This window comes from Schistocerca piceifrons, chromosome 5, assembly GCF_021461385.2.
Source record: "Schistocerca piceifrons isolate TAMUIC-IGC-003096 chromosome 5, iqSchPice1.1, whole genome shotgun sequence".
Lineage (NCBI taxonomy): Eukaryota > Metazoa > Arthropoda > Insecta > Orthoptera > Acrididae > Schistocerca > Schistocerca piceifrons.
Genome location: NC_060142.1, coordinates 519,996,458 through 520,013,644, shown reverse-complemented (window position 1 = coordinate 520,013,644; position 17,187 = coordinate 519,996,458). Strand labels below are relative to the sequence as shown.

The 17,187-nt window shown below is 36.7% G+C and overlaps 1 protein-coding gene across 2 annotated transcripts in view; it reads right to left on the bottom strand.

Annotated features, from left to right (window-relative positions):
- Positions 1–17,187, bottom strand: part of LOC124798690 (guanine nucleotide exchange factor subunit Rich) — a 305,412-nt gene that overhangs the window by 186,997 nt on the left and 101,228 nt on the right. For both annotated transcript variants that reach the window (XM_047262195.1, XM_047262196.1), the window contains one exon: positions 2,093–2,230. In XM_047262195.1, the coding sequence (XP_047118151.1) occupies positions 2,093–2,230 (138 nt within the window). The remainder of the gene's footprint in view (positions 1–2,092; positions 2,231–17,187) is intronic.

The window sequence follows — 17,187 nt, the reverse complement described above, 5'->3', positions numbered from 1 at the left end:
GCGTTTGAATTTTGTATGGACAGAGGTGTAAACTCTGGCGCATGAGACGATACGTGGACGTTGGCGTCATTTGGACCGCAGCTGCAACATGGCGAACGGAAACCCGAGGCCGCTGTTGGATCACCTGCTGCACTAGCTGCGCGTTCCCCTCTGTGGTTGCCGTACGCGGTCGCCCTACCTTTCCAGCACGTTCATCCGTCACGTTCCCAGTCCGTTGAAATTTTTCAAACGGATCCTTTATTGTATCGCTTTTCGGTCCTTTGGTTACATTAAAACTCCATTGAAAACTTCGTCTTGTTGCAACAACACTGTGTTCTAGGCGGTGGAATTCCAACACCAGAAAAATCCTCTGTTCTAAGGAATAAACCATGTTGTCCACAGCACACTTGCACATTGTGAACAGCACACGCTTACAGCAGAAAGACGACGTACAGAATGGCGCACCCACAGACTGCGTTGTCTTCTATATCTTTCACATCACTTGCAGAGAGATTTGTTGTTGAAAATTGTAACTACTGTAATTTCGAAAGTTTGTCCGCCTGAAAATGTACTGTTGTCCCAAGCATATTGCAACAAACGGTGTATTTCTATCGCTGCTTGTTTAGTTTTTATTGCCGTTTCAAATATACCGGTCATTTTTGAAACACCCTGTAACAATACTAAGAATAACAACAATCTACATAAAGATCTACAATCACTTACCTTGGTCCAAAACAGGGTCCAATATTCAGGAACATACATTTTCAATAAATTGCCAGAAACCATCAAAAAGCATGGTTTAAACAGAGTTTGAAAGACTTTTTGATAGGCAACTCCTTCTACTCTATAGATGAATATCTTAACAGAGACTGTTAGGCCAGCTTAAGTCTATTAGATTTCAGTTTTGACAGAACTTTGTCACAGCAGTCAAGATTAGGTATTTTGTGTATGATAAATTTATTAATAGTGCACAACAATGTTTCATTCTGACACATTTTGATTCTGTAAATATTAGCTGTTCCAGTTTACTGTATTGCATTCACCTATTTTGACACTCTCCTGACAAATGATCAGGGTAGTAATTATTATATTCAAATGTTTTATGTTTTTTATGTTATACTTTCTGGCATGTTCCATACCCATGCGAATTCTCATTTTTTGGGTCTAAGGAATGAAAACTGAATCTAATCTAATCTAATCTAACAGAACAGCTGGAAACTCTTGGGTAGACTACAGCCTCATCTTGATGTGGACAGCTTTCCAAAATGGCTACACTTGAACAGCTCACAGCACAGTACTTCATGAGAATATCCCACCAACAGATAAGAAAAGTAAGCCTATAAAGAAATGGTCAGTGTGAAACTTCCTGTGTGCTGGACCAAGACTCTAACTTGGGCCTTTGCCTTTCACGGGCAAGTGCTCTACCAACTGAGCTACCCTCCTCACAGCTCTATGCCAGTACCTCATCTCCTACCTTCTGAACGTCATAGGTGTTCTCCTGCGAAACTTGCAGGACTAGCACTCCTGGAAGAAATGACATTAAAGAGACATGGCTTAGCAACAGTTTTAATCCATCAGGAAGTTTCATATCAGCACACACTTCGTGACAGAGTGAAAGTCTCACTCTGGACGGGTAGTATGATGCAAGAAGACAGGGAATAAAAGGAGATTTAATTCTGCTGCCAAGACTATGGGTCATGACTGTTTCAAAAATTGCTTCAAAGGTTGCCGCATCAAAAGTTTATTTTAAATGGTCATGTCTGTTTTAAATATAATTAAGGCTGTTGTTAAAAATTCTTGAAAATTTCATTAATTTTGGACAGATGATGTGTGTGTTTAAACATTTCAAGAAAAAAGCTCTGCATTCCTTTACCAGCATGTTGGATAAACTTCTGCCAGTAGTCCATGTGCCTGCATGGAAATCATCAATTTTAAAAATTAAGAAAGCTTTCACTATTTCAATTTTTAACTATAGGTATATAATATTTCATTTCAAACATATGCATAGGACTGGACTGTCCTACAACATAAGTATGTGTCTAGTTTTAAATTAATTCAATGCAGTTCCATAATGTATGTGAATAACAAAATATATTTCATTTAGAGGTATTACCATACATGGGTTGACAGTAAGAGCACTTTTCACAAAATCCAACTGGATGACACTGTCTGTTTCAGCATCTTGCCCTCCAGGATCATGATTGAGTTGCTGTTTCACTAACCATAACTGATAACCCTCAGCTGACCATTCCTAGAAAAGAAAACCAGCCTTAGAGAAGTAAATAAATTTAAAGTATCCTATGTTTAGTACATGAAAAAATTGAAATGCAAAGTATGTGTGGAGATGTTAAAAACAATGAAATGATAAATCTAGCTTGAAAAGGAGAAAAGCACAGTATTATGAGACACACATCTTTAACTGAGACAAATTAAGATACTCTAAATTCTGCTACACACACACACACACACACACACACACACACACACACACACACAGAGAGTTGTTAAAAATGATAAATCTAACTTGAGAAGGGAAAAAGCACAGTATTACAGGACACACGTCTTTAACTGAAACAAATTATGATATCTAAATTCAGAGAGAGAGGGAACACCTTACTGAAGATGCTTATAGCTGGGACTACTTTCTCAAATTGTGCAGACTAGAAGTATCATTCCTATGATACAGAAGATCGCCCCCCCCCCCCCCCACCACTTTTGTACTTGTTGCTAATATCGTTTTTCTTGCTGTTCCAGTTGTTTTTGCTGCTGTCCAGTGAGGTAAAGAAATGCTGCCGCCATCACTGACTTCTTGTCATTATGAACTGGCTATATCTAGATACCACTCAGCACAAGTAATACTTGGGGGGCACTGATATTGTAGATGCATTGCACACATGAGACTAATATCTGGCCACCACTTGCTGTAACCTACAGCAATACACAAATACTTGTACAGGTACATTATTTACTGGCCATCGAGCATTAATACAACATGAACTACCAAACTGTTGTATCCACAAAAATTTAGGTCCTCAAGAAAATAAACAAAGTAGAAGGAACTGACACTTTAAATCCCAAAATTTCTTGATGTATCACGGGATGCAATCAGTGACACTTGATAACAATATAAGCAAGGTTTATTAATGCTCCCTATGACCTAGGCCATGTCAATACAAATATCCAGACAAAATGTATCCAAGTCTGTTACTGCTAGAGATTCAGTGCCCTACAGAATGCAACAGATTGAGATGATGAATTTGTCAGGGTACAACAAAGCGGTGGAAGGTCATAATCAAGAGTCCAGGAGCAGTGACAGCGAGAAGACAGTAGCTTAGTGTCGCTGGCAATCATCTGACTGCCAGAAGGGAACTAACTTTTGCCTCTTCTGCAGACAATTATATCATCATTCCCATACAGCAGACTTGCTTGGATGGTGGTCATATGATACAGTTGTCACCACTTGTGGTGGAGCTGTTAAACCTATGATGTTCACAGAATCTGTCATCGCTGCATCTTTGCCCACTGTTGCAAAGATGTAAAAAGCATATGAAATGCATTCTGTTAACATGTGGCATACTGAAATAAATACATCAGAGCCATCATGAACAGTTGGACGCTTCCATCTTAATAAAAAGCCATTGTGAGAGGTCACTGATCTACGTGAAAACAAAGCTGTGCAATTTCATACCATATCTGCGACCAGAAGACAGTGACACGGCAAGACACATTTACCTACTCACTGCCATTTGTCTCTCTCATTCAGCCACTCTTGATCCCATGACGCATGGCCTTCTGGCTCAGCAATGAGATGACAGTCCACAAAGGACAATTATGTAACCTATATCTCTGTAAATTCTCTCTTGACTAAAAGGACATCCTGTTTGTTTCCCTTATTATTAAAAGCAACCCGCAGAATCCCACCTCTTTTCTATGTTTTTGTATGATTTGGACCATTTTATCTGCTGGATATGTTCATTAAAGGCATGAAGAAAGCTAAGGAAACTGGAGCAGATAAGAAACTTCATCATTCCTCCAGATTCAGTGCTTCAAGACTGTAAATATCTCATTGGTGCACACTGTGAATCAAAAGCCACAGAATAATCAAAGGAGAGTCCCACTGTCTTGATTCAACAATATACCTGATGTTAAAATTTTGGTGTTCACCTATTGTTTTCATTTACAAATCATATTTGGAAAGATTTCTTTCCTAAACTTTATAAAATCCAAACCATCTCTGGGCCTCCTAAGGAGGCAAGAAGGTGATTTAGTACAACCTCAGTGGTATAAAATTAACATCCATTTTTGAACAAATCCGGAAGTTCTCATTGTTTGCAAACAATCTTTGAATAGTTATTTCAGAATGGATGAATAACATTGTGGTGTGCTGGCACCAGAGGTACAGACTACACTTTTATTACTGCGATCATTTTTAACTTTCCTTCTTACTCAATCAACATGATAAGTAAATCTATGACTACCAGTAATTGGAACATCACTACAGCAGTTTCCACTTTATAATTTTTGTCTGTTTTCACTCTGAATATCACTTCCACTGTTTTATTTTGCATTATCATTTGTGTAATGCTTGTATTTACAGAAACTTAACAGTTGCCAAAGGAACAAAGAAAAGTTGAATTCCTTGAATTTTTGACAAAACAACGGAAAAATCATTAACTACTAACATTATATATGTAGTGTAGTGTATCAGGATGCTTTATCAAGTTTACTAGGCCACTATCAAGGATTTCCCAGCAAACAATGACTGTAATAGAGGAAATAGGTATAAATAATAAGCAAGATGCAATTAGAGACTGTCAGCGCCACTTTATTTTGGCACAGATGCTACAGGGGGGCAGAGGTACATTGGCAATGAACACACACCAGCTACCAGCTGGGCACACATGTTTACACTGTGATGACTCCAGTTGAAGGTGCCATGAGCTGCCCAGAATAAGCAGCCTACCAACCATGCCACTGTCATCAAGACAAATGAATTACCTTTTAATGAACCATTGATTGTCAGTATGACCTTCAAGTCAGATGGATTAGATTGATGTTGGTTACCACTGATCTAGCCTATTTGAGCTACTGTAATATATGTTAATGAGAAGTAATGAACTTTAAAATATTGAAGAGTTGAAACAAGAGTTCATTTGAAGTCATTTTGTAGCTCAGAATAGAAGCTGCGATTTTTCATTTAGGATTCCCTGCAAGACGGAATGACATCCAGAAAAAATGGATGTTCAAGCACGGCAGTGGCATAGAGGATCTGAACCACAAGAATGAAGTAGCAAGACAAAAATTCATCAAGAAGAGATATCTGAGGCAACAGATGGCAATCTAAAATAGTTGTCATGGTGTACGTAAGCTATATAGAACATACCCACAGCTTTTACCATAGCCATTCACAAATCTTATGCTGGAACAGTGGTTTTGAATCATGAAAAGACTAATAAAACCACTGAACACAGAACATCACAAAACCACTGAAAATTTCTATAATACTTTACTACAAGCACAATTTTAAAAAATTAAAGGAGACAGCCATTAACATAATAACGTCAGCACGGTGCATATGTATTAAGTATGGATAAATACGTAAACTGCACATCTTGTGAATCCTCTGGTTAGAAAAATTGCAACAGCTTACAGACGAACACCTTGAATTTTGTGATGGCACTTGGTTTGAAAGCTTTTTTATTTCTATCCTTTAAGCTGACACATGCAGAAGAAAACAATTTCCCTAATCATTCTGTATAGCCTATCTTAGTAAGCTGTGATGAAATCATTCATAGACAGGTTTACTACGTACTTAGGAACGGAATCATTGCAATCTATACAACATTTTAGTAGCATAATATTAGTACAATGTAAACAGTACCTTTTTTAAAACATCAAATTGTAAAATGTCTGTTTTCATAACTTTTAGTAACTCTCCATAACTGTGTAATTATGGTGATAAATCGATAACAATCACGGACAATAGTTGATAGCCATGGGGATGTATTGTTACCTATAGCTTCTGCAAACATCATGCTTATAAAAACATGCTATCTTGAGGGACATGGCTTTCCTTGTTTAGTGTTTGGGCACCATTGGTTTCACATTTTTTATATATATATATATATATATATATATATATATATATATATATATATATATATATATATATAAAAAAAAACAAAGATGAGGTGACTTACCGAACAAAAGCGCTGGCAGGTCGATAGACACACAAACAAACACAAACATACACACAAAATTCAAGCTTTCGCAACAAACTGTTGCCTCATCAGGAAAGAGGGAAGGAGAGGGGAAGACGAAAGGAAGTGGGTTTTAAGGGAGAGGGTAAGGAGTCATTCCAATCCCGGGAGCGGAAAGACTTACCTTAGGGGGAAAAAAGGACAGGTATACACTCGCACACATGCACATATCCATCCACACATACAGACACAAGCAGACAAGCAGACCCTCTCCCTTAAAACCCACTTCCTTTCGTCTTCCCCTCTCCTTCCCTCTTTCCTGATGAGGCAACAGTTTGTTGCGAAAGCTTGAATTTTGTGTGTATGTTTGTGTTTGTTTGTGTGTCTATCGACCTGCCAGTGCTTTTGTTCGGTAAGTCACCTCATCTTTGTTTTTATATATAATTTTTCCCACGTGGAATGTTTCCTTCCATTATATTGAATCATTAATTTGAATCCAACAATTACGTTTGTTATTGTCACTGTTGCATTTTGAAATCTTTTCTGTCGTCTTATTTTCCTCTTTCTGTTTTTGCCAGTAGTTTCACTTTGTATTCACCTTCTCCTTTTTACCGTAATCTGCTATACTATTTTATCCCGCCTATATATATATACTCAATAATACGTAACCCACCTCCAAACAAAAAAAAAAAAAAAAAAAAAAAAAAAAAAAAAAAAAAAAAAAAAAAAAAAAAAAAAAAAAAAAAAAAAAAAAAAAATTTTGCCGCTTTCAGCACTACCGCCGCTATAATATCCACCGTTTCTAGGTGACAAACAGCTCCTTTCACCTTTTAAACAACCATTTCGGCCAGTTCTAATAACTTTCGCTTTATTTCCGTTTTTCCCACATCACTCATCATTTTTAGCCGCTTCCCACAGGTTTTAACGCCATTATTTCTTCGTCAGACAATTGTTAGCCTCATTTTCGTAACCTGCCACCACAATACCATTCCTTTTAATAGACTACACGCAGTTTTTTCGAAATTTTCCCGAATTTCTCCGTCCTTTAACGTGTTTTGGCGGCAACACAACCACCTAACCTTTATGCACATCGTTGTCTACCAACCCAAGTCCAACATAGCCCAGCTGTAACCAACACCTTTTCGCCTTTTTTCATTCCAGATCTCCAGTTTCTTTCCGGTTGAAAATATGTCTGCTTGTGTCTGTATGTGTGGATGGATATGTGCATGTGTGCGAGTGTATACCTGTCCTTTTTTCCCCCTAAGGTAAGTCTTTCCGCTCCCGGGATTGGAATGACTCCTTACCCTCTCCCTTAAAACCCACTTCCTTTCGTCTTCCCCTCTCCTTCCCTCTTTCCTGATGAGGCAACAGTTTGTTGCGAAAGCTTGAATTTTGTGTGTATGTTTGTGTTTGTTTGTGTGTCTATCGACCTGCCAGCGCTTTTGTTCGGTAAGTCACCTCATCTTTGTTTTATATATATATATATATATATATATATATATATATATATATATATATATATATATATATATATATATATATATATATATATATATATATATATATATATATGTGTGTGTGTGGATGGATATGTGTGTGTGTGCAAGTGTATACCTGTCCTTTTTTCCCCCTAAGGTAAGTCTTTCCGCTCCCGGGATTGGAATGACTCCTTACCCTCTCCCTTAAAACCCATATCCTTTTGTCTTTCCTTCTCCTTCCCTCTTTCCTGACGAGGCAACCATTGGTTGCGAAAGCTAGAATTTTGTGTGTATGTTTGTGTTTTATTTGTGTGTCTATCGACCTGCCAGCGCTTTTGTTTGGTAAGTTTCATCATCTTTCTTTTTAGATATATTTTTCCCAAGTGGAATGTTTCCCTCTATTATACTTATATATATATATATATATATGAGAGAGAGAGAGAATAATTTTAAAAAATATGAAAATATCAAGAAACTCCAGCACAGACTCAGTTTTTCCCTCAGAACACTTACCTGCGCAACTATCTTTTAAAAATTGCTCTGTCTGTCAGAAAAATTCAAATCAGCAGAACAGGAAGTGGTCGTTGGAATGCAGATCACCGACATCTTCCCAATGAGCAGATGCTCCGCTGACTTCAGGGTGCCTACTATGTGCTGGAGACTTTTTTAAATATATGAAAAGTTAGGTACATTTTCAAAGGACTCCTATATTCTTTCAATAATTGAGAAAAATTGTGGGAAACACTAGGTATTACAGTTAACTACATGTTTCTGAGCTAATGTTCTCACTGAGTTATCTTTGCTCAGTTTCTTGAGTATGTGATATCGCACCCAGGTTGTATATTCAGAGAGCTGAATGTGTTTTACTTGATAAACTGGAAGCTACTGCATTTGCATGAGCAGCTAGGTAAATAAAAATTGTGTTAGGCAAAGTTCTGTTTACTTGAGCAAGCATAAAATATTGGGATGTGATATGTGTCCATAGTATTGCCTACTAAAAAATGTTTTGTCTCAAAACCCATGCACTGTATTAGTTCAAAGCTGACATTAATGTTCAGAGATTTCAATTAAGGTCTACAGCATCTCACTACCTAAGAGAGTTAAGCTAAGATTTTCCCTCCCTCCAACACACAACATTCCATCATCATCCAAATGGTGATCGCTGGAACAAACTCAAAGTTCACAATAATAAGAGTACTGACAATGTCACAGAGCAATTGAGTAGGAAATCCAGAGTTCACTGAGAAACTCCCTCAGATGTTCACCAGTGGCTATGTCTCAGGAGATCATGCAGTTTACTGAAACATTATGGGCATTACTCCCCCTTCTATGTGTAAATGTATGCATGATGATACATACAATGTGGGCACACATGCATCTGGTTCTCTCTCCCCCCCCCCCCCCCCCCCCAAAAGCACACACACACACACACACACACACACACACACACACATTTTAACAGCAACTATTTGCAATTAAGTAGTGAGTTGTAATGGTGGGGAGTTATGCATGTCATTATCATAACCAATTTCATCCCTTAAATGCAAACTGTTGTGTTTTAACACAGTTGTTTCACTATCTCATAAACTTGTGTTTCAGCATGTGGCCAAGAAACACCAATTCTTTCATATGAGACCTAATCTCATATTACTTGGTTCACATGTACATTTATTTATTCAACTAGTAAAGTAATATAACAACCCAGGCACTTTTTTTGGCTGACAGTGAAGCTGCAAGGACAAGAATATCATTAACATCGGTTTGTTGCAGGATTCTCGAAAATATTCTCAGTTTGAATATAATGAATTTCCTTGAGACAGAGAAGTTGCTGTCCATGCATCAGCACGGCTTTATAAAGCATTGCTCCTGCGAAACGCAACTTGCCCTTTTTTCACATGATATCTTGCGAACCATGGATGAAGGGTATGAGACGGATGCCATATTCCTTGGCTTCCGGAAAGCGTTTGACTCGGTGACCCACTGCAGACTCCTAACTAAGGTACGAGCATATGGGATTGGTTCCCAAATATGTGAGTGGCTCGAAGGTTCTTAAGTAATAGAACCCAGTACGTTGTCCTTGATGGTGAGTGTTCATCGGAGGTGAGGGTATCATCTGGAGTGCCCCAGGGAAGTGTGGTAGGTCCGCTGTTGTTTTCTATCTACATAAATGATCTTTTGGATAGGGTGGATAGCAATAAGCGGCTGTTTGCTGATGACGCTGTGGTGTACGGGAAGGTGTCGTCCTTGAGTGACTTAGGAGGATACAAGATGACTTGGACAGGATTTGTGATTGGTGTAAAGAATGGCAGCTAACTCTAAATATAGATAAATGTAAATTAATGCAGATTAATAGGAAAAAGAATCCCGTAATGTTTGAATACTCCATTAGTAGTGTAGTGCTTGACACAGTCACGTTGATTAAATATTTGGGCGTAACATTGCAGAGCGACATGAAGTGGGACAAGCATGTAATGGCAGTTGTGGGGAAGATGGATAGTCGTCTTCGGTTCATTGGTAGAATTTTGGGAAGATGTGGTTCATCTGTAAAGGAGACCGCTTATAAAACACTAATATGACCTATTCTTGAGTACCGTTGGAGCGTTTTGGATCCTTTTCAGGTCGGATCGAGGGAAGACATAGATGCAATTCAGAGGGGGGCTGCTAGATTTGTTACTGGTAGGTTTGATCATCACGCAAGTGTTACGGAAATGCTTCAAGAACTCAGGTGGGAGTCTCTGGAGGAGAATCGCTACTGAGGAAATTTAGAGAACCAGCATTTGAGGCTAACTGCAGTACAATTTTACTGCCACCAACTTATATTTCGCGGAAAGACCACAAAGATAAGATAAGATAAGAGAGATTAGGGCTCGTACAGAGGCATATACGCAGTCATTTTTCCCTCGTTCTGTTTGGGAGTGGAACAGGGAGAGAAGATGCTAGTTGTGGTACAAGGTACCCACTGCCACGCACCGTATGGTGGATTGCGGAGTATGGATGTAGATGTAGAATGTATCTGTGTGTCCCTCTGCACTGACCAATGCTTCCTCTTCAAAGTGAGTGGTTATCCCTACTTACTCCAGTGCATGGCTTTCTCTCAGGATTTCCAAGTACAGTGTTGTATTATTCTAGATTACTGACATGTACAAGCAACTAGCAAGAAATACTTTTTGTTTCACTCCAAATTTTTTAAAGAGTATAAGAAAAGTTATGTAAAATTAACTGTAGTATTGTCATTTATGGAGGCTTCAATGTTAGTTTTGCACGAGGGATTATTTCTGGCAATAAAGTTCACAAAAAGGGTTAAAGGGAATTTTGAAACAGCTGCTGACAACTTGCTTTTACGTCTAATTGTAGTCCAAATGACAAAAGAAGAGTCCAAACAGTTAGAATGAGTTTGGTCAGGTTTCTTTCCACATCTATCATAACCGATCAGGTCACAAAATTCTGTGTACCATATTTTAATGACTATAGGCCCTATGAGAATATAGGCCATACCTAACTTTTGACACAAGATAATAGTAAAAAGTAGATATCTGATAAAGCAACACTAATAAATTTATGAGAAAGTTCAATACTTTTTCTGCATTTGTCTAACTAAAGTATACCGGTCCATATACACATGAGATGTGTCATCCAAATACTAGATTTATTGGAAGGTCTGGTGACGTGATTAATTCAGGGGACAGTGTAAGAAAGTTGTGGACATTTGAAAGGTTGAGCTTTTGGTTTATGATCGACGATGGTGTAATGGATCTGGGAGATGTGTTATTTTCTACTGGATTTGTCGATACCAAATTTAATGAGGGAAGTTGTAAATGTTTTCTTATATTTTTGTCAGAATTTTTTTTTAAATTGTAATTTGCCTTATTTTATGCTAATTTACTTATATTTTTGAGAGTGACAGCATATTGATTACTATTAGTAGATGTGACGAAGAATATCAAAGAGACTGATTACAAGTGGAAGCTTGTGTGTTGTGTAAAATGTCTTTGACGCTGGAGTCGTCTTTGACTGTAGTCAGTCGGCAGTGAACTCTTGGTGTGTGTTGATGACAGAACAATGTGTAGGTCGCCGTTATAAATATTTGCTAGCGAACAGGAAAAAATGAATTATGTTACTACTTTTTTTATATAAACTTTAAGAAGAAACCACATTCGAAGAAATGGTATTTGAAGCACCAAAAATGAGGCAAACGCATTGAACCAGGTCATTTCTGCAGCCGACGAAACTGCATTGTGGAATCATACTTCCACTAGATGACTGAAGCCAAGACAAATATCGTCTTGTAAACATTTCACGAAAAGGTACTGTCACGAAATATGCTAAATACAGTATATAAAAATAGTGAGCATATTTCAACTGGGGGCTGAGCCGGGATATTGTGTTCATATGATCTTCAACAGTGCTACGAAGAAGAAAATTTGTGTGTGTTCATACCAGTTTTTCAGAATGTGTGTTACAGTATTTGTGTTCATCGGGAAGTAAAAGTTTTGGAGAAGAAATGTTTTGGCAAAAAATATAATTTTCAACAGAAGAAGTAATTTCAAGAATTTTGGTCAACAATCACATGGATGGAAAATGTGGATTTGCAACAGTAGAAGAGTGTTCCACATAAGTCACGAAACCCTCGTATTTTGTTAAAACAATATTTTTATCTTCTTTTGTATTGTTGTATATAATTTTTTTTTCACAATGACTTATGAGATTTTCGAGAGTATTGTGCCTAAAGTAGAAAATAGTAATTTAATAGACTTCGAAAATCAGGACAGGTCAAATGAAACAGAAAGAACCGATCAATTTGATTTAAAAAGTTTCTTGTAAATTTCACGAAACAAATTAAACAATCAGTTGACGACAATAAGACTTACTGGGATGAAAAAATTGATAACATTTTGTTGCAAGTCCAAGCAGTCAATACCCAAGTGGGTGATCTTTCGAACAGAGCTGGCAGTGTTGAGGAAAAAATTGAATCTGTGGAAGAAAAAGTAAATGAAATTGATGCTAAATTGAGCGATGAAATTAATACTGTGAAAAATGAGTTACTGGCAGATAGGGAAAGAAATTTAATTGATTTTAATGAAATAAAAGGGGAAATTAAAAATTTGGATGAGAACACAAAAGTTTTAGTAAAAAATGTAGAACAAAAAACTGACAATCATTTCGTTACTCTAGAAAAAAAACAGTAGAACGCAATGATTTAGAAAACAAAAAATCTGTCAAAGAACTTAGCGAAAAAACTTTAACATTGAATTTCAAAGCAAAAATCACAATGTCAACACATGCAATCTTGTATCTAATATTCCAGTGAAGCACTTTTCAGTAGGTGGACCCTTACACCCAGTTGATTTTATACAGTGTTGTAAGGTGTTGTAAGGATTGTTGTTTACCTCACTCACCAGATGATATAAAATTAAATTTGTGAAAAAATTCTTGGAAGGGGAAGCTTTGACTTGGGCAAACCAGATTGTAACTGTGGGGATGACCTTTTCAGAGTTTGAATCAAAATTTCTGGAAAATTTTTGGGATGATCTTAAACAAACTAGGATCAAAAGTGAATTTTTGAATGGGAGAAACTATAGAGAATCAGATGGGAGCATGAAACAATTTTGTAAAAGTGAACTTCAAAAACTTATTCATTTAACAAAACCTTTGGATGACTTGATCAAAATTGATACCTTAAAGAGAAGATTGCCATCAGCAATGCAGTTGAGTTTAGTTCATTGTCCCGATAGTAATGTTGAGCAGTTTCTCAATTATATTGAAAAGTTGGATAGGGTAACAACAAGAACACACAGTGGGTTTACTCAGAAAGGTAGTGGTCAAAATTGGGGAAACGATAACTTTCAAAAAAGGGAACATAACAATTTATCATGCTGTCAGTCAAAATTCAGGGGGATATAACAATTTTCAAAAGAAGGACTATAACTTTCATCCAAAACAAGAACAACATTTTCGCGGAAATAATCAACTAAATAGAGAACACTTTAGGGATCAAAATCACATAAATTTTGGTAGAGATCAGTACAACAGAAACTACCAACAACCAGGTAATGTTTGGCATAGGAATGGGAACAGAAATGTTGATCAGAGACATTGGCAGAACCACAATCAGCAGTTCAAACAGGAACCAGTTGTAATTCAGGAAATAAAAAACGAGTAGACGCCCCCTTGAAGGTCCACAAGGTTGAGGCAGAAGGTGAGCTTGATGAAAGGACCAATGGATGTGATAATCATAAACCCAAACATGACAGTTCCAAACCTAAGCTATCACATGAGGTTATTAGTTGTTACTTATTGAAGAAATTTCAAGAGGAAAATAATGATGATATCGATGAAGATAAAATTTTCAGTACACAAGAACATACAGTAGATAAAAGTAATTGTGATTCATATAATTTTATACTTGGGCAGAAAAGAACAACACTTTGTCAGATGATGTAATCTGTAGTAGTTCAAAGACGTGTGTGAATGAAAGAGAGAACGCATGCTGTGACAATGAAAATATTGGTGAAAGGGATCTGGTAACTTTAGAAAGGGGAAATAATATTTTGGGGGATAATTTGAATGTGTGTGACCTGAATATGTATAATGATAATGATGTTGATGATAAAGTTGATAATGATGGTAATGGTATTGATGATGATGTTGAGGAAAGGTGTTTCATTAGTTTAAATAGGGAGTTTAGTATACATATGGTTGAAAATGGATTAAATAGTGAGAATATTATAGAAATTCCCAGGGATGTTACCAGGATGAATAAGGCTCGCAAGCAGGGTGTATGTGAAAGTGTGAATTTTGATGTTGTTGGTAAAGAATCTGACTACACAAATAATGATGACACATGTATAACTTCTAGCCTAAGTGAAACATTTACAGATACTAATGACACACACACATTTCTTATGAATCTGTGGCTGAACAGTGAAACTATTTCTTTTGACAAGAACTTTAGAAAGATGCTTATTAATGTATGTGAAACTATATGTCCTGAGTGGTGGAAAAAGATGAGATATTTTATTTTTGAAAAGCTCAAGGATAAGTACTTCAATAGTATACAATGTGATTTGGATGAGAATTCTTGGCTATATGAGATAATAGAGAGCACTAATGACAATTCCGTATCTTGTCCAAATTTTATAATTGTGACAAATAATGCATATAATGGTATACCATATAATTCTGATAAGTATAGGTTTGGGGAAATTGAAAGTGATTTATTACATGAGGATACAGGTTCTGAGAAAAGTGATCAATTTTGCAGTCCTTATATAAAAGTTCACATTGGGTCATGGATTGGTAAATGTTTAATTGATACAGGAAGTGAGATCTCGGGAATATCTGAAAGGTTAAGCAAGAAATTGAAAGTGGGGAAAGATTATGTTGAAATGCCAGTTGTTGGCGTGAAGATAAAAGGTGCTACTGGGAAGAGCAGTAAATTGGTAAAAAGCCAGGCTTTAGTGACATTTTTAATTGAAGGCAAGTTGTTCACACATGGATGTTTTGTAATTCAGGAATTTAATGAGGATTTTCTTTTGGGTATGAATTGGATAGTAAAAGTAAATACAGCATTTGATTGGGTTGGAAGAAAACTTTTGATAGAAACTAGTGAAAGGGAATACATTCAGACAAATTTTGTGAACACACTTGGTGATCAGAGTAAAGGAAATTTTGACAGTATCAATTTACTAAAAGAAAATAGAGTGGAGAATATTGAAATTCATAGATTTGATACTGATGAAGTTGGATTTGGGAATTTAGTAAATGGCTCTGAGCACTATGGGACTCAACATCTTAGGTCATAAGTCCCCTAGAACTTAGAACTACTTAAACCTAACTAACCTAAGGAGATCACACACACCCATGCCCGAGGCAGGATTCGAACCTGCGACTGTAGCAGTCCCGCGGTTCCCGACTGCAACGCCAGAACCGCTAGACCACCGCGGCCGGCTGGGAATTTAGTAAATTTGAAGATTTCAGAAACACAAAATTTATCTGGGGAACAAAAACAAAAACAACAGTTAGAAAATCTGCTGTGGGAACACAGTGATGTTTTCAATGACATACCTGGTAGGGTAAAGGGTTATCAGTGTGAGCTTCAGGTAAAACCTCATGAACCATTTTTCATAAAACCATACAGAATTGCAATATCAAAAAGACCTGTTGTTGAGAAAGAGCTGAAAAAGATGGAAGGATGTAATATAATAGAAAGGAGTATGAGTGCATATAATAATCCTCTAGTAGATGTTTCGAAAGAAGATGGTGGAGTAAGATTGGTTTTGGACTCTAGACACTTAAACAAAATTTTGTTCAGACAGACAGACCATCCTGAAAATATTGATGAGTTACTCTATAAATTTACAGATATAAAATATATGTAAAGTTTGCATCTAACTTCAGGATTTCATCAGGTACCACTTTTGGTTAATTCTAGAAAATATACTGCTTTCTTGTACAATGGTAAGAGTTACCAATATTGTGTTGTGCCATTTGGGTTAAATTCTTCTGTTTCCAAGTTTATAAGAGCTTTGGATCATGTACTGGGGCAAGAACTTACATCTAAACTGATAATTTATGTAGATGACATTTTGGTTACAGGGCAAAATTGGGAGGAACATTTTTCAATTTTGAAGTCAATTTGTGAAAAACTTAGAAAAGGGGGGATGACATTGAAATTAGAGAAATGTAAGTTTGCAGTTTCTCAATTAAAATTTTTGGGTCATGTTGTCACAGACAAGGGAATTTTGGCAGATCCAGAAAAAATTAAAACAATCTCAGAAATTCCTATTCCTAAGACTAAAAAACAATTAAAGTCGTTCTTTGGGTTATGCGGTTATTACCGAAAACATATAAGTGATCAGAGTCTGAATGCACCACGTTTAAGTCAGTTACTTAAAAGAAAAACACTGTTTGGGTTTGGGATAAAAGTTGTCAGGAAGAGTTTGATAAAATTAAGCAAGAGTTGAGGAAGCAACACTTATTACACAGACCTGATTTTAATTTACCATTTTGTTTGAACACTGCTAGCAGTAATTATGGGCTTGGAGCAGAGTTGTTTCAAGAAAGAGCAGAGAATGGAGTTAAGATACATTGTGCCATAGCATCTGCAAGCGGAATGTTGCTCAAGCACGAAAAAAATTATACAGTCACAGAGAAGGAACTTTTGGCAATTCATTGGGCTTTTACAAAATTTAGAATTTACCTTATTGGACATAAAAACATAGTATTTTCGGATCACAAAGCTTTGAGTTACTTACCAGAGTGCAAATTATACCACAGTAGATTGACCAGATGGGCAATATTTCTGCAACAGTTTGACTTTGAAATCAAGTACATAAAAGGTTCTGAGAATGTAGTAGCTGATTCACTTTCGAGGTTACCAATTGGGGGAGAAAAGGAGATTTTTGAAAAAGAGGAAGAAAAGCAATTTAAAATTAGATACTTGAAAGGGGTGGAAAATGGGAAAACAATTAGAACTATGTGTAACAAAATTAGGAAAAATCAAAATTTAGATCAAAGTTGAAATTAATCAA